We start from the raw sequence: 19143 nt of genomic DNA on the forward strand, positions 1-19143 counted from the left end.
GATAAGGACAAAGACGAATTTGGAAGACGAGCCCCGATAACAATGCCCAGCGAAGTAGGAGAATGAGGCGAAGACAAGGCCGCAGATACCGCGAGATTCGATCTTTCTTATTCGGATATCTCCGCAGGAATCCCTCTTCCGGCGAAGCTAACTCGAAATTACTGCGACCGTCGAATGTGAATGGTTATAAAAGTTGTACGTCCATGTTTAAAATGCGGTACGACGAGAGATTTCTCGACTTGACGGTAACAAAGAGTGTCGGAGTCGACGGGAACAGCGTTTTTCCTTTCAAGAGCTTCCAGCTTTTCGTATAGGCGTTTTATCTCGGAGAATGACGCGCGAAATATTATTAGAACCATTTATTTTTTACCGATCTAGGTACCCGCGTTTTATATTCGTTACCATGTGCGCGTTATTAGTGTCAGAATTGCATTCGTGCGAGGTCACTCTCCCCTAACAATATATGCAAATAGTGTCACTCCATCGGACAATTTCGAAATAAAGTTTGGCCAGCAAATGCGGCGAACAGCAGAAATAAACAGATACAATGAAAGTATCGAAACTGCTTCCGGTTTCGAACGATGTAAAATTTTCTGTAGTTCGAGCTGCTGTTGAAAACTCTCCCCGAATCGAGAGCAGAATCATAGAAACTGTGCGCAAGCTTTTTGCGGGCGAATCAGTGAAATTTTTCATATACAGCGAACGCTCGCGATCCAAGTCGGTCGGCTTATTAACAATTCAAGCTACGTACCCGACACACATAACCATGCCACCAACACATGCTCGGATTCCACCGTAGCAATTGGGACTTTTCACGGTACATATGTCTTGAGTGGTACCTTGATTCAATTAGGTTGAAGCACGCCGACCGAACTTCCTGCACGAGGTTCTCTCGTGTCCGAACGCCAACTGCTTCTAAAATAATGTGCAGCTATTCAACGAGCTCTGATGAAGCAGTTTGGTTTTAGTCGCCCATCGGTTGCAGGAAGAGCAAAAACTCTTCAAATTATAAAACATTCATTATCCGAGAGCAGAAGGTCCGAGATAATAAATAATAAAATGTTATATACCCCGACGCTCTCTCTATGATTTTCAATGTGTAATTAACCCTTAGCTTAGAGAGTCGCCACTAAAAATTGTTTACGTAAGGTATTCTATCAATTTCAAATGCATAAAATGAAAAAAAATCATATACAATGGAATTATTCTAGGTCAGAAGAAACGTTTAACTTTCAAGTTAAAATAGCTCCGGCTGCAAAGGGTTAAATAATATCTGCGTGCTAACAATGTAGTCAATGGGATAAACGAATTCTTTTCGGCGTAGAGTAATTCATTAGATATGGAAGCTTGAAAAGGTGCCTCGTATTCAGTAAATCGCGCGGGCGCGGCGACAATTTTTAATAAGTCTCTTCTCTAACCATCCGACTGTAGTTCTGATATACATATATATATATGTACACGCGCACAGTCCGACAAGTGACCCGCAGTTATGTTTTAATTGCCCTGTTCCGACCATTTCCAACTCTGTACACCCTGTTCTTTGTTAACGCGCGAACACACATACACCCACGCAACACGTGAACACGTGAACACGCTCGCAGCAGGCACGCGATTATATCCCGTTCATTCTTCAAAGGGATTTGGTCATTCAACAGTTGACGTTACATTTTTGACCGTGTGGAAAACTACCCAAGGTATATGCAGTTCAGCATGTCTGAAGCGTACAGCTAATTTTCAAGAAATCTGGTTGTAATTGCAGTCTCAAATTCTTAATCACAAAACAACGGTGTGCACAAATGTCTCGGTATAAAGTCTGACTGCAAACAATTTTTACTGGATAAGCGAAGCACAACCTGTTATTTTCTCATCGGGAATAAATCGAAGAATCAGGATGTTGCAATATCATCCCTTGGATCTCCGAAAGGATGAGCTTCCGCTGACTAATCGGAATTTCTAAGAGGAATCTTATTTTTGAGCAAGGTTCGAACGGAATTCGTTTTACATCGAGTCTACCCGAAGCTACGGCAATGATGAAACTTGGCTGGAATGGAATTTCTACGATATCAGGCTCTCTCCCTCGTTCATTGGTCTATAGTACCTAGTGGTATTAGAGAAGGTTCGCACACTGGTATTATCAAAATGTTTCGGAAATTCGATAATTCACGGCCGACCACGATTCATTCTGATATCTCATCAATATAATTTATTAAAGGTGGAATGAACCAGAAATGCACGAAATTCTTGTAATATACTGTTGAAAAGTAGAGTGTTGCCATTTCGTAATGAAACATTCAAGTTTTAGTAAAATAAATCAATTATTGGTATTTTGTAATGAAACTTTTCATTGAATTATTTTACTACTCGTATAATGCCAGAAATATGTAGAATTATTTACTAAACTGTTATACAAGCGTTGTTGCATACGAAATGTCCGATATTATTACTGTGGCCTTTTCTTATGCTATTTTGTAAGATGGAAATAGAAAGTAAATATCGTTTCATATTTGTTTCTATTATACCGACAGTCCGCAGTGTTAATTGGTACCACCAGGAAGGGATTTTTTTTCATTTTTGTCGTGCGGACATAACACGTCGAACTTTGGTCCAGCCATAAATTATGGAAAAGCTAAATAGCAGCGGGTTATCTGCCTTCCTACTGTCACCAAAATACGTTGCCGTTAACACGCTGTGTCAAACTAATTAGTAAATTATTCCAACGATTTCAGATATCCATCGATAACTGTGTTGACAGCCATCAATTTGATAAACCGTCTGTCCCCTGCACATGTATTATGGTAAAGCAAGTGGAATATGATTTCAAACGAGCGAAACTTAATTCATTAATTCCTCAGCAACCATTAGTTATACCACAAGTACCCCCATCATTATTTCAGAATGTAGAACTTCTTTCATCAACGAAACAGGAAGAATGGGAAGAAAAGTATACGTTTCTCTTAACATAGTATGTGTAATTTTTACACGAAACATTTTAAATGAATTTTCATATAAATAATCAAATTTTTTTTGTAGAACAGGTGGGGCAAATTAAAAACGAAACAAAATTTATTGTGCATGACACAGTGATATAACGATGAAGAGAAATAAAATTGTCCGAAAATGGCATCGTTTTCAATTGTTCAACAATTACAATTTTAACTGCTTGACAATATGTAGTTACAGGTGTTTAACTAGCACTTTAATAGGTATTTCACGATTTTTAAGGTACAACGTTCCACCAATCGGGCCATTCTTTTCCGATGATCCAGTTATTCGCCGGATGCACGTCAACGTGCTTAAATTTCATCCGAGGCTGACAATTCAAGCGACAGATTCGACAATCGGTCCGATGAAAGTTCATTTAATCCTGTGAAGTTTGCGGACTATTTCAGAGGTAGCGGTCATTCGAAATTTGTTCCGTGACACTAACTTTTAGGGTAAAAGACTTTGCAACAATTCCACTCGCGTCGAATGCTTTGGAGTTAATCCCAATGAATTGAAATTAACTTGGAATTCATTTAACACTTCTCACAAAAGCATCTTTATAATCCCTCTAATAATACAATTGACAATTTGTAATCTACCATCTCGACTCGTCTTGCAAGTCTAGTATTAACTCTTAAATAGTTAAATGGACAATGGGTTAATTCAGTCCTTTCGTATTTAATAAACACAGATCATCATAAAAGTAATATTTACTGTTCCAACATTTTTAGGAATAACTATAGTATTAAACCGACTACGATCTCCGCAGTTAAAGGTTAAATGTGGATCGTAACCATATCACAGAAAAAGTTCTGGTATCCCATGTTCGTCCCCCAAAGGGAGCAAAGCACGCGAGACAGACTATTTTCACGGTGTTTTCTTAGTCGAATGGTGTTCGGGGAATTATACACCGATGCGGGCTCACGGGACACAAGGTATGCAGGACACGTTCGTGTTTGTACGTGTATATATGTATGTATACATATGTATATGCGCGGCCGCATGGATAGCGGCAATTGAACATCAGGAACAACACCGACGAAAGCTCGAATCCCTGCCAGAATCGATCCGACCTGTCATTATCCGCGAAACATCGCGCCGTTTCGAATGAAAACTGAATTTCCCCCGCTTCCTGTTTGAGATCAGTTTTTCAGGTCGGTCTGTCGACCCCTGTGAAATCGTTCGTCACAAGGAAGCTGTGTTTCCAGCACTGTTCCCCGTTTTCCCCTTCTTTCCCCCAACAGGCTCGAGGAAGCTGTATATCGAACAAAATATTTGTCCGTAGAATAATTCGAAGCTAATTTCTTCGAACAGTCTCGAGAAGAAAGTATCAGGTTGTGACATACGTACAGACACTCTTTAAAAACTTTTTCAAAATTGATCATATCTCAGCTTCATTCACAATTGTTTATAATTTCTTGAACAAACAGCAAGTATTTTCGGCCACGATCGATTGCTGAATCTCTTCTGCAGAGGTAAATTAAACTCTCGAGACTGGTATGAAAATTGTCCGTGGACCATACTGAAGGTAATAAGGGGCATAAGTGAGGCTGACAGCGAAATAGGGCACACAAGACCTTAACAGCTCATTATGACGTTAATATTAATAGCTCCCTCCTGAATCAAAGCTTATTCCGTTGCCGAGACTTCAAAGAATGTCATCATATCGTTTTATATTCTTGAAATAGGGTTTTCCATGATTAGAATTAGCAAGAATTTCCTTTCTTAAGAGACCTCTCTTAACTTTATATGCATACATCATTGCAATATTAAATTTTTTAATAATTATCATGTTTCACACTTAAATTATACCGTCTATCGTTTACTTCAATTATTATTCAAAAAATATATTGGCGGAATGTGCATAGTATTTTTGATATTATTGATTTGTCTAATCTTTTCTCAAATTTTAAGTTACAACGAAACTTCCTAACGAATTGTGTTTGCAGTTCGAAATTATCTGTGACCGCGTTACATAGCTGTTAATAACATCAATGAACCGAGTGATAATGTAATTATTTGTAGAACAGATCGCATAATTATTTGACCAGCTTTAAACGTTTGCAACATGGAATATTACATTTACGAAATGAAACCATTTTACACCGCAATTTATAATAACTATTATTTGAAACAATCTCTGATCTTCCTTGAATTAATTCTACAAACTTCTCCGCTAATTTATTTCCTGTATTTCGTAAATTCTTTAATGTGCTATCCCGCTTTACGGAAAGCACAATTTCCATTTTACGACCTAATTCGTCCCATAAGATTGTTGGCAGAAGTAAAACCCGGCAGCCGGGACTTAGGATGGATGCAATTAAAGCCATTATGCATTAAAAAGAAGTGTTAATTATTCTAATAACGGGCCGTGTATACCAACGATAGCGTGGGACGTTTACATATATTCATCTCTTAAAAGCAGGGTAAAGTGTAAAATCTCTGTTGTTTGAATAATCATGAGCGGCGCTGAATGTATAATTTTGCTAGATGGATATACGGATCATCACGCACGGTCATTACAGTGTCATCGCCTCTGGGGATGCTACCCTCCCCGTGCGAAGGCCTCTAGCTGTTTTAGGGTTGGTACGCGCTATAGCGTGTTGAGTATTGTGCGAGGCGTCATGGCGTGAACGTTCCAAGTTTATTTAGCTAATAACATTGCAATAATTACTTATTTCTACTCTATTATATTACATACAATATGTATAATTACATACAATTTATTTAGTACAAATTACCGTTGTAATGAATATATCAAAATATTATATTGAATTGCCCATATATAACGACTCTTACGCTAAACTTATTAAATATAAATTATTGTATATATAACTTATTCTTTCTAAAGATTAACCAATATACGTATAACATGGAATTCAGTAATAATGCAATACAAAAATTAACGGAATCCAGTGGGGACGCTTATTTGGGACAGCGAACTATAATGATATACAGGGTGTCCCAAAATTCCTGCACATCCCGGAAATGGAAGGTTCCTGAGACCATTTGAAGCGACATTTCCCTTTGTAAAAATGGCCGCCGCGGCTTTGTTTAGGAATTATTAACGAAAAACACGGACCAATCAGAGCGCGACCTAGATGCGAGTTGGCGCGCCAACTGTCCATTGGCCGACTGCGCCAACTCGCGTCTAGGTCGCGCTCTGAGTGATCCGTGGTTTTTCGTTAATAACTCCTAAACAAAGCCACGGATAACATTTTTGCAAAGGAAAATGTGAAGTGTTTTGTAAAGAACAATGTGTTTCTTTTTTCCATAAATATTGTATCAATCAATCGAAAATAATGTAAATTCAATTCAATTTTTCAGTTCAATTTTTCTAACACTTTGACAATTTTGTATTTGACCTGATCGTTTTTGTCATAAACGCAAACAATCCGCAGTGTAATAATAACATAGAATAGAACGTGGCTTCGATCCTTTCAACGTTTCCATAGTTAAAACCGTAGGTATTATGTTAGAGTGGCGTATAGGGAACGCGTTCTTAATTCGCTCTAATTCCTTCCAAAAATAACACAAGAATTGCTGATCATACCTCCGTTCTGTCACATTTCGAGCTCCTTTCAAGTTCTATTTAAGTCAGCACGGCTCTAATGTCGAATTCGTGTCGCGCAGCGACAACAAGATTGACCTCCTGCACAGTTTCTCGACGAAGATATATCAAAATTGATGATGCGATCTTCCAATATGAACACAAATAACTAGTCATTACCAGAGTATCAGCGGGAGAGCTTCCCGGCATTCGAAACTTGGAAGTCGTAACCCTGTAAGTCCATTTCCAGTAAATGCACGCTGACGACTAAATGGTGGATGATTATACGAGAAATCGTGGTACTATCTCCACGTCAGGAGCCTTCGAAACGAGGGAATACCGAGAACACGTCGAAAGTACATCGTCTTCCACTATAAGACCGCCATAATTATGAACGTGCCGTAAATAAGCTATGTCGGACGGTGAAGCATTTTATTTCTAGAAGAAGATTGAAGTATCGAGAATTGGCTGCCATAACGACGGCAATAATACCGCAGTATTTCATGTTAAAGAATGACAGACCCAGATCACGTCGATAAATTAGCTCAACCACCCCCATTCCTCGATCTACAGACTGTTCCAAAATCGTTGCCATGAAAATCTATTTACTAGAAAAAAATTAAATTTTTTGAACATGAGAGACCATAGTGCCCCATTATCGACGACGGTAATAATACCGCAGTATTTCATGTTAAACAACGACAGACACATATTACGTCGCGTCGATAAATGAGTTCAACCACCCCTAGTAATCGATGTACAGGCTGTTCCGAAATTACTGCTATGCGATACGATTTTTGATTTTGACGCAGAAAAGAAATGAATTTATTTGGAATATGCATACAGTGGAAGTTTTAATGAAACGCATTCGTCGAACGATTTGGTTGCTCGAATATTCTGCTTTTGTATTATTACACGTGAAATGCATTTGCATTCGAACAAGTAGAGCATAAAATAGTTGAAAGATCTCCAAGCTAGGGAAATAGTAGTTCACTATCAGTGGTTAAACGGGTCATGTGAGTAATTGCTCGCTTGTGTGTCTATAATTAAGCACTGTTTATGCATTATCAAAAGAAAATAGGTACGTAGAAATTTACACTGGTCTTTGATCTATTCTATCAATATTATTAGGTTTGCAACTAAATTCGCGACCTTTTATTTCGTAATTCTTTTATTATATTATTATAACCTGATTCAATGACCATTCCTTTTGAACTGTATATCATTGGAAAGTTCTGAATTTTGCGATTAATTTGATATAAAATACTGGTGCTTAACAAATAGATATAAATGACTTTGTTTGAGAAAATGTGGAGGTCGCGAACTTAGTTGCCAACCTAATACTATGGGAATTACATTTGTTGCTATCTGCTTTTCCTTTTACTTTTCAAATATTTTCAAACCTGAGTTAAAATTTTGTCCTGTAAGAATCAGGAATGTTAAGTATTCAGGTATAAATTTACGTAGACTAACAAGCAGAGAAAATTAATCATTTTATGAATGAATTAGTTATGATCAAGTTTAGTTGTAAGACTGTTTAAAAAGACAATTGTTTCAAGATTAATGTGTAATGGAAGTACGGGTTTAAGAACATACCATACCCTCTTTAGTTTTCCACATGATGGCTCTCAGGAGTGCTAAAGATAATGAATAGACCATGCATGGTCCTTCAGAGAGCACTTACCATCTCCACTCTGCATACATAACCAGGAAAGGTTAGGTATATACCATATGTTATCTTCCACAATTTTTCATTGCTTTTCCATACTTAAGCAGATGGTTTTTCATTGGAAAACATCTTTAGATTTAATACAATAGCGACAATTTAGATAGTAGAAAGAATAATAAAATACAGTACACACACGAAACAATATGTTTTATTTGTAATTCATAATTATTAGACTGCGGGTTAACAATTTTGGAACATCCTGTACCCAACCGAACATGAAATTTATCCTCGTGTGCGAACTCGTCGTTTAGGTTCCACGTCAATGTTTCGAGCGGGACAGTTCCCATTAGAACCTGCCTTGGTCGAAGATATGGCCACCGGTTTTCGATTATACGTTTTATCGAAAATCAAGAGCTAAAATCGTGTGCTTGGTACGTCGATAATTCTGGCCCGAAACACGAAAACTAGGGGTGTGTCGGTACCGGAGCCTCGGGTCGGGTACGTTCGGGTCAGAATCCCGGAAATTTTCAATATTTTCATTCGAGGCACAGATGAAAAAGTTAAAAATCTTCGAAATTCTGAGCAATAGCAATTTCATAAACGTTTTTTTACACATTAACTAGTGAACTAATCCTTCTAACATCCGAAAAAAATGTCAAGTAGTTTGGTCGAATTTTAAAGCAGCTATTAGTTTTTAAAGTGTGTTCACACTTAATTTTGTGCGCCGACTGTTGGCCACCTCTACTTCAATCCGATTCGAACTCGAAATTTCGCGTACCAGCACATCCCTAATGAAAACGAAAACGAGCTGGCAGCCACGGATAAACACGAAGCTCTCGGACCGTTTATTCGGGAGAGAAGTTTCTTTGCGTCCGTGAAGACGAGGGAGAAGATGAGTCGGACGAGGACAGCGACTTTGTGTAATTAACCCTGGATCCCGACTTCTGAACACCAGCATCCAGCTTCGACGTTCCAAAACTTGCGAACCGGCTCCAGTTTTCAAGGACTCGTTGGAAAGAGAACAATGCTAACCTCCCCCCTCGTCCGTGCAATTCGCAAGTTCCCGACGCGCTAACCGTTGCGGTGATTAAGTGACTTATGGAAGATAAAGGGTCGCAAAGTGATTCGGCGAATTCTATTACCGAATTCCATTAGCGAATTCCTTTGGAATTGATTTCGGGCAATTTATACGCCCTTGAATCATTTGTTTTGAGCCAATATTTGTATCACGCTTGTTTCGAAGAAAATTCAATTGTCGCATTGTACAGGCAATTTCATCTAATCAAGAGGCGTGAGATGATTCTTCAATATGAAACTGCTGCTTTCTTCCAAACATACATATTCTTGGATTAGTTAAATTTGTATTAATCTTGTCGATCTTGTGCAATTTGATGTTTCGACTTGTACGATGCTGTGGCAAGATGAATATAACGAATATAGACTTTCACTAAAATACTGAAAGTTAATATTGAATATAGAAAAAACACTGAATATAGATGAATATAATTATACCATCCATCAAAAAACTAACGAGAGGAATTAGGATCATTTTAAGCCCACAGCTTTTGAAATTCTTCATTTAAAATTCCTTTTAAAATTCTTCTACCTTACTATCTAGAACACAACACTATACAATTGTGAAAAAGGAGAAGAAATACACTAAATTCAATAAAGAGAAAAGAACTCGACGAACCCAGCCTCCATCTGAAATGACACAATTCTGATTTATCTGATATTTTGACTCACCTCCAGTTCGTGAAACGTGGAGGTTCTACCAGAATATGGGAAACGTTCTTTTGGACGTGGTCCAAGGAACGATTTGCAATGCAGCGACGTGTTGTTGCGAACGGTTAATTTGCTGTCCACGCGTTGGCAGCAACAAATCCAGACTCGCGTCCCAGAAGGCGTATTCGAGTGAATCGATCCAGCCCCGTCAAGGATACATCAGATATATCAAAGTTGGCTACGTAGGTGTGTATAATGCACAATGTGGCGTGCGGTATACGGATTTTCGAAGGCTGCGATAGCTGGAGGATAGATACTATCCAAAATTGAAGCCACGTGACCCTCTCGATGAGAGCCGACCGCGTTTCCTGATCGTCACACAACGGAAGCTGGCTACCAAACAGAAGGTCTTTCTGCAGATAGAGATCTCCATAATTTGCTGTGCGTTTACTCCATCTTATAAATGCATTACCGAATCTTTAATTCGGCGGATAAAAGATTTGGATTTAAAATAAACTACTACTACTAAATGATTGCAAGGGCTACGAATTAATTCGTACACCTGATAGTGTGTAAGATAGTACTTCAAATCTTTGTAATCTTCTGTATAAAAAGAGGAGGAGACACATTCCCCATATTGGAGTGAATCCATGACGGCGGATGTATGTCGGGTATCGATGCACGCTGTGCAAGGAATACGAATGCAACTCACTGAGTTTTCCTGTTTACGTGCGTCTCCTATTCCCGAGACATGTCGACGGAATTCATCGGAGATAGTGGGACAATCACGAAAATTCTAGGATCCCGAGATATCGTTCTGCCGCGGAGAGAATTCGTGATATAACTCTCAGAACATCCGATGGACGAAAATTGATGAACATATTGTACCGCTGGCCTCTCAATTCGAGAGAGTTTTTTTGAGAGCTGCAATAGTTAATAGACTGCAAAAATCCTTGCACACCTTTGTACGAAACCCTAAAAAATAATATTTCATTTTATTATCTAATGACTAAATTAATCCTCATACACTTTTTAGATTGCATTAGCCTGTTCCAAAAGCTTCTTTCGCGATGTTTAATATCGTTAAATAATATTGCATTTTCATTGAAGCGACGACCTTTCACATTGAAATACAATTCCAGCTTCGAAGATGGAGTAAGTACAGAAGAACTAATATTCGCTATTTCATTGTGAACACCTCTACGAATTTCTGATAGTGATTCTGATAAATGAGATCCTTCAAGGGGCTAGCTTACCTAACAATCTGAAAATAAGGTAGTCTTTACCTGTTTTGAAAGTATATGTATATATTGTTTATCTTATAGTAATTTTTCTGCAGCCCAATTTTACAAAATGCTCGGCAGCAGCCATTTTCTCAAAAAATGTTTTCTTAAAGACGCTGCACGGTTTCTAAATGTTTGGATGAAAAGGAGTTGTCAGTGAACAAAGAACCCCTTCATTTACTAGATAAGATCATATATGTATTAGCGGCATCTTCATGAATTCCTTTACTAGCTTACTCTAGCTTCAGGAAAATGTGTTCATCGTGCAGAGTCTTCGGAGAAACAACTTCTGGAAAAGAGGTTGTAACATCGACATTTTTAAAGATCTTGCCGCAAACAAATTACTGCAAGTCGTGCAATATATGTACTTTTAAATAACGTACTCCTTCAAAAATGAAGTCCATCAATTTTTCCAGAAAAAATTCCTGAAGGTCACATATTATTCGAGTTCTGTAGTTTAATGCAATAACTAGACTGCGGATTTGATTTTATTCAAATTATTAGAAGAGAAAATACATTTCCGCAGTCTAGTACTAACAAACCCGGTTCAGATTGAACATATCGATGAGAACGACGGTCGAGCAATGTTGATCGGCTAATTGAACGGATTTCGCGATCGAAGAAATCCGACACCATGCTGGCTAGCCTTGAACGAAGATTGATGAAACAATCAGATGTTGCAGGAATAAACTGCAACGTCAGAATCCACTCTCATTAACGCCGCTCGAAGAAGGTACCGGATGGTACCGTTCCGGCATGGGAGGCGACTCCTATGAAACAAATCGGATCGATCGATCCTCGGTTCGTGAATCGACTATCCCCGTGTCCCCTGTGATCTACGATTCGTAAAAGGCGTGTCTCTCGAATGTCGCCGTTCGAGGCTTGTTCGATTTTCAGCCTTTCGTTTTTGTTTTTCTTTTCTCGAAATCAATCGAAAACGTCGTCCGACGTAATGTACATTCGCAATGTCGTCCGGCCGTCAGTGATCGAGGGTTGGGTTCGATCCCGTTTACTTCCCCTTCATCGTCCAAACAAAAGAAACGCAGGACAGTCAGCGTTAGTTGCCGATAGGTTCAAAGTATCAGGAACATAACCCGATTAAAGTCAAACAGTCGCAAGACTCCAAGTGTATGAGTACATACATACAATATACAGATAGAAATAGATATATGTAGAGAGATAGAGAGAGAGAGGGAGAGAAAGATAGATGTAGACAGATCTGAATACATACAGGGAGGTGACGAAAATACTCGAACGAACGGTCTCAGTGGCTATCGACCTCGGCGATTGACTATTGTCTTGGTAGACGGGTTTCATTCTGGTTTTTCGAATTTACATACATTCAATGAATAGACTGCGGGCCTTTGTGCGAGATGAAAATTGACTGCAATTAAGGCTCTTACTATTCGGATATCCGAGTAACCGGATTACGAGTTATAACTCGTAATCCGGATTCAGATCCGGATCCGAATATCGGAATAGTAAGAGCACCAGTTCGCATATTCGGATCCGGATCTGAATCCGGATTTCAAGTTATAATGAGTAATCCGAATACTCGAATATCCGAATAGTAAACGCCCTAATTGCAGTCCAATCATCTATCGTACTTGTCTCAATCGTTTGAAGAAAATATAGCAGGGTTCTTAGATTTTTCTGAACTGACTGAATTTTTCCGACTACCGTACCCACTGTCGATGACTATCTGTTACAGAGATGCTTTGCTTTGATTTCTTATTGTTAGAGTCGAAAGACTTTTTCGAAATGGTACACACGAACAATGAACTAGAGAACAAGACGCTGGGTTGCAGATCATCGAAAATGCAAATTTCGACCGAAAAGCGTTTATTGAGTACAAGTTTGACCAACAGTATTAATTCGCAACGGCGAATTTCCCAATGATCGCGTTCCCATTGGTAAAACATCAAAATATTCATGTGCATCTTATTCTTGCATCATGTCGGTGTACGTATGGAAGTTGGTGTCGATCATATTGTTGTCGATTAATGCCGGTGTCGGTCAAACTCCATTTCAGTGAATTCATGTCAATCAAAACAGTGTCAATAAAATCTGTGTCGATGATTTCAATGCAACATCTATCGATCAGTCCTTTCAACAGCGTCCAATACTTGCGAGGACGTGTTTCGTGATCATCGAGTAAACTAGAAATCGCACTAACTTCTCAAAAAATGAGATTCCAGTCACTTAAACCAATTTTTAAAAAATTTTGAAGAGCGTACAAACATTAATGAAAATAAGTGTATCTATTTTTCCTAGATAGTATCGTTATTATGTTTCCACACATATTCCACAACACTTGTAATAAAAAAAAACGCAAAAAGGAGAACAATCGATTTTTCTAAAAACCAGAATAGCCCGTTAAAAAAATACTTGGTGGAGTACGGCACGTTCGCGATCCTTGTTCGAGCAGTTTCGTCGGGAAAGAATCAACGGAAATAAGATAGTGAGACACAGAAGAGATAGTTGAAGGACAGAGAGATACAAACTAAAAAGTATAGACGTGTCTGGCTGGTGTAATATGCAGGCAAGGCATGCTACGAGTTACGTTACCTAGGGTGAGCTTCTCCCCGGAATCCGGCGGCAGCGTGAAGCCCAGGAGTGCCATACTCGATATCAGGACGCACGGCACGATCAGGTTGAAAAAATAATAGAGCGTCCTCCTTCGGATTTGGATGGTGAAGGTGATGTCGACGTACGGTTCCGGACAGCACTGATAGTTTATCGTGTTCTTCTTGCCCGGCATGCCTGCAACGAAATCGCCGTGCAACGTTAACACGAGCCCGATACAAGCGTAAACCTAAACACGACGGGAACTAATGGCCGCTCGAACGACCAGCTGCGGAGGAACACCGAAACGACGGTTTGTCCTGGTTTGCGGCTAACAAAGGTTCAGAGGGTGCGAGCAGCTAACGCGGGCGTGTAATTTGTTGCGGGGAAATTTCGATACACGTTTAATCACGTGACAGGCCATTGAAACGCGTCGATTGCTCGACTAAATGAAATCCCCTGATATTATATACAGAAATGCAGACAGGTCGAATCGTATGCAGCGTTACGAGCCGATTTCTCCAAAACCACTACGCACACCAACAGCATTTTATCAACAATATAAGGATTTCTACTCACCATGCCGCAGGCGTGCTTTTCTCAAGTTTTTTCTCAAATATACAATGTTCTAATGCCTCGCTATTAACCCTTAGCAATCGAGGGGTGACTCAGAGCAGGGTTGGGTAGAAATTTAATCAACGATTGACGAATAAATTTCTACTTCAATCGTTAAGCGCAATTAACAATTAATCTCTATGTTCGGACTCTCGATCGGCGCGGTAGACGCAGTAATAAAAAAATAGTGTCCCTACACCATCGCCGTCCGTGCAGAACACGGCTGTTGTGGACACCGATTGAAGAATTACTGTACATTCCTTTCAATTGTAATCGTGAATCGGATAATTGATTAATGATTCACTGCTGAAATTTCGAAATGAAATACGGAATCAAAACTATATGAATACTGAAAAAAATGTAAACTGAGTTTAGGTGTATTGTCATTTGATCTATAATACAAACTCTGTTTACATGCTTTTATGTTTTTTTTTCGATGATTTCTTTTTTTAATCAACGATTGACGATTAACTTCATCAATCGATTGAATCAATCGTTGATTTTTCAATAATTACCTTTTTTAATCGTACACATTAATCAATCAATCTTGATTAAGATTTTAATCGATCAATGCCCAACTCTGCCCTAGTCAACACCAAAACATTATTCACAATATTGTTCACATTATTAAATATGTTGGTATCTAATCAATTACTACACATGTAAGTATTGTATGAGGTATTATATCAACTGTAAAGGGTTAAATATTAAGTATTGTAATTCTTCACTATACGGATATAAAGAAGCGTTCCGGATAAATGAAAAAATTAAAAAATGATAAACATTGAAGAAAGCTGAAGTGACCTTTTGAAGAATCGCAGTGGTTTTTTGTGATTTTGAAGAGAACGGTCGTAATACTTTCTTGGTCAAGATTGTGTGCACCCTGGTTTGAATGTTTTGATCATTCATTCTGGTCTCTATTGATACAAACTGCAAGAATTATTAGAACAGTCTGATACGAGTCCGACACCACTTTAATTATTGATTAATGCTCCACCCGGTGCAGCGTATTGATTACATCGTAATTGACCTCCGATTGTGTTCGACGCAATTATTTAGCAATTGTTTCATTAAGGCCGCTCGTGGCTGTAATCGGACGTTTTGTCTGGACACAGATTGCAAACGCCTTCATAATTGCACAGCAATTAGACCGACACTCTTCATGCGCTTTTTTAATATGATTTTAATTATCAATGCCCAGGAATATTACACGGAACTAATGAATGTTATTTAAAAGGACAGAGTCACATTTTGTGCTGATACTAATCGTAAGCTCAAATTCTCAGCATTAAACCTAAATATTTCCACTATTCATAGTCATACAAAAGAATTCGTTGGAACAAAGCTGCAATATTTTAAAAGTACATACAGCATGGATGTAGTTGATCGTTCTTTATAAAAAAAGTGTTAGATTACCTGTGCCAAATAACAATCTTTACACTCTGAATAAAATATACGCTGACAAACATGGACTTGAAAAATGCAAGCGTCTCTCAAAAATGTATGATTCTATTCCGAAAAATATGATTGCCGCATAAAAAATTCTGTTTCTTCGATTCGATCTGTATTCATAAACGATGACGTTACATTTTTCATCTTACAAAGGTGCATGAATTATGCAAATTGGTTTCTTTTCTCATACTTATTAAAAAGAGCGGAAATATTTTCGGTTCCAGTGTTAATTAACCAGTAGACACCAATGAATCAAAGGATCTTCTTTAATCGATTTGTTGAAAGTAAAGAGGATTATTCGCATATTGCAGATTAATCGCAAATGGTACTTACCAGTGAAAAAGAAAACTTCTGTAAACGGAATAAACTTTAAAGTCAAAGTTCGAGTCTCAAGTTCACCGCCACAAATTACATGCGCCGCGAATTCGTTCGGTACACGCGAATACTTCCTCAACATTTCGCGAGCATTAACGCCGCGCACGCAGCACGTGTTCTCGTCGTTAATGTGAACTACGATGTGCGGTGCACGCATCGCGAAGTGCAACCGGAAACTCTACTGTAATCACCGGCGAACTTACCTTAAAAATACAAAGATATTACGTTTGCTTTCTAGCCCGCAGAGGCTCATGCCGCGCGGTGCTGTTTGCGCTCGTAGAAAAGTTTCGGAATTTAATCATTACTTTGTCTGGGTTTCAGAACACACCGACTATTTTCTGACACGAACTGCAAACCGTTTCATAAAAGACCACCTTCAATCTCAGATGACAATCTGCAAAACTGTGTTGTGCAATCATTGGTCAAATATAAAGTATTTCGAAATGTTTAACGTGCACATTTTGATTCGAGTTCATTTAATTTGCAGAACTCGAAAATCTGTTTACATTGACACGGACCTGTACGATTTAACGCGGTCTTTCGGAAAACGATTGTTGAGATTTCACGTTGATTCTTGTAAATTATATTAATTAAGACATGATGGTATTATATCAGATGGGCTTCACCTAAGACAAACCCTCGGGTCCGTGCTGTTTCTTACCTGCATACCGTCAAATAAAGCAGGCCTGGGCAACTGGTGCTCTGAGAGTCGATGACGTCGGCTACCCCCACTAACGCGTTGGCTGGCTGGGTGGGGATAGCCAATTCTTCATCATTGACTCTCGGCAACCAAGGCAGCTCGAGCTTCTCAGCCCCTCGCGGGTATGTGCCGCAGTTCATTTTCCATACATCCTACAATTTCCTACGGTAATAATTTTGAAGATCGATGCAGATATAGACTCTAATTTGAACGATTCTAACGTTGATCACGTTAGAAATCTCAAAAAGATTGAGTGTAATAACTAACATAAACAGTCTAGCTCACAAACAATACTGACATCCATTAGAAAATGTCTCGCTCGAATCAGGAAATGCATCTGAAAATTTTTGATCCGAATAATTCAAGATGTTATTGTATGAGCAGATCAAAGTCGGTTCAAAATGTACTTCAATAAACCTTGATAAAATCAACGTGAAACCAACAAATAATTAAACGTTTCTTACGTACTTATGGTTAAATACTTAACAAGTAACACTCGAGTGTGCTTAAAGTAACAGGACACATACTTACTCGTCCTTGGTCAAGCACGTCAATAATTGCGTTAAAGGGGTTCGCTTAAAATTAATTTCGTTGTCGAACGGAGTCGTTCCGATCGGATCCGATGATTCGGATAAGAAAGCAAGTCGGTCACTTGTTGCTGCGCCGGTGGGGCTCGTTTCCCGGCTATTTTAAAACTAATTTCGCAAGTAGTCCGCCCGTTCTATTTAGCAAACCCTACGGAAGCTGCACCTGCGACTATTTTATTCCGGTGGTCGTTGTACCTTCATCCTTAAACTCTGTGTGGGAGATGCGGATTAATTTTCTTCCCTCTGGCTCCCTGCACGGCACTACACTACTCTTACAAATGTTTCTGCACAGCTAGGACCTTTCACCCTCGTGCGCTACTCAGAAACAATCGCACCAACGATCCTAGTATAATAAATTCACCCATTTTTGCTCCACACTTCGAATCAACAAATTGTGTTTCATTTACAGAAGTACGTCTCGCGACATCAACAGAAAGACATCAATTATTTGACAATATGTAACCATAGTAAATCGGTGAATTTTCACACCAAGGAACGTGTGGGTGTTGATTAATATGTACGTTCGCAGAGGCTTTTTCGTGCATCGAGATGAGGTATCCGCGGCTTTCCAAAACAAGATTGCATGAATTGAAAATGATATGTGACGTCAAGTTAGCTTGAAATGAGTAGATAAAACAGAAATGTCAGAAAAATGTATAAATACCGTTATTTTTCACTTTTTAAAATGATTAATCAGGGACCATAACTGTTACAACCAAAAAGAAAAAAAGTCATAGAATAACAAGTATTTCGTCGACTAAAATCGTATTGGTTACAAATAAGGATTCGGTTAATTAAGGTAAATGTTATCGTTGAGAGAAATTAATTTCGATCACTTATAACAGTTATCAATGAGAGAAATTTATTTCGATCGCTCATAACAGTTATCGATGGGTGAAGTTTATTTCGGTCGCTCATAACAGTTATCGATGAGAGAAATTTATGTCGATCGCTCATAATAGTTATCGATTGAATTTCTTTTCACTTGTTCATAATAATTATAGATGAGAAAATTCATTTCGATCGCTCATAACAGTTATTGATGAAGGAAATTTGTAATAGTTATTATTAAATAGAACTACTTTCAAATGGTAGACAATCAATTACTTCATACATTTTTTTAACACTAATAACTGTCATTTGTAATGAAAAAGTATAAAAATCGATATTTTTTAATCATTTTGTTCTCCGAATTTTTTTCTTTATATTTTGTGTACATTATCTTAAATTTCAATACTAATCAACTTTTTATTAATCATTTTTATCGTAGAAAATTTTAGAATAACTGTTATTTTTGGTTCCTGGTTTAAATACATTTGCATTTGTCTCTCTTTTCTGACACTCGATGTTGACAATTTGTATGTATTTTGTTAAATTAAAGGCGACACAAGAAGTTTGTACAAATTTTGGGCACAGAAAGATTATTTAACCTCCAAGAAATGTTGAACATAAACATGTCCAAACTGGGCTGATCGCTGCGAGGAAATAAGTTGGAAAATGTGAAGAACTTAATTCGTTCAAAGGAATCGATCAAATCTTATGAATTGGTTTCGACGAAGCAACGAAACGACGCGCCATAAAATCCACAATATATTTACATTCGACATCGCCGTATCCGCGAGAATGAATGGTAAGTTTGG

At 38.4% G+C, this 19143-nt stretch overlaps 1 protein-coding gene across 10 annotated transcripts in view; it reads right to left on the reverse strand.

Annotated features, from left to right (window-relative positions):
* Positions 1-19143, reverse strand: part of Nachralpha6 (nicotinic acetylcholine receptor alpha6) — a 390412-nt gene that overhangs the window by 127201 nt on the left and 244068 nt on the right. For all 10 annotated transcript variants that reach the window (XM_076420937.1, XM_076420941.1, XM_076420942.1 and 7 more), the window contains one exon: positions 13778-13972. In XM_076420937.1, coding sequence (XP_076277052.1) covers positions 13778-13972 — 195 coding nt within the window. The remainder of the gene's footprint in view (positions 1-13777; positions 13973-19143) is intronic.

This window comes from Lasioglossum baleicum, chromosome 3, assembly GCF_051020765.1.
Source record: "Lasioglossum baleicum chromosome 3, iyLasBale1, whole genome shotgun sequence".
Taxonomy (NCBI): Eukaryota; Metazoa; Arthropoda; class Insecta; order Hymenoptera; family Halictidae; genus Lasioglossum; species Lasioglossum baleicum.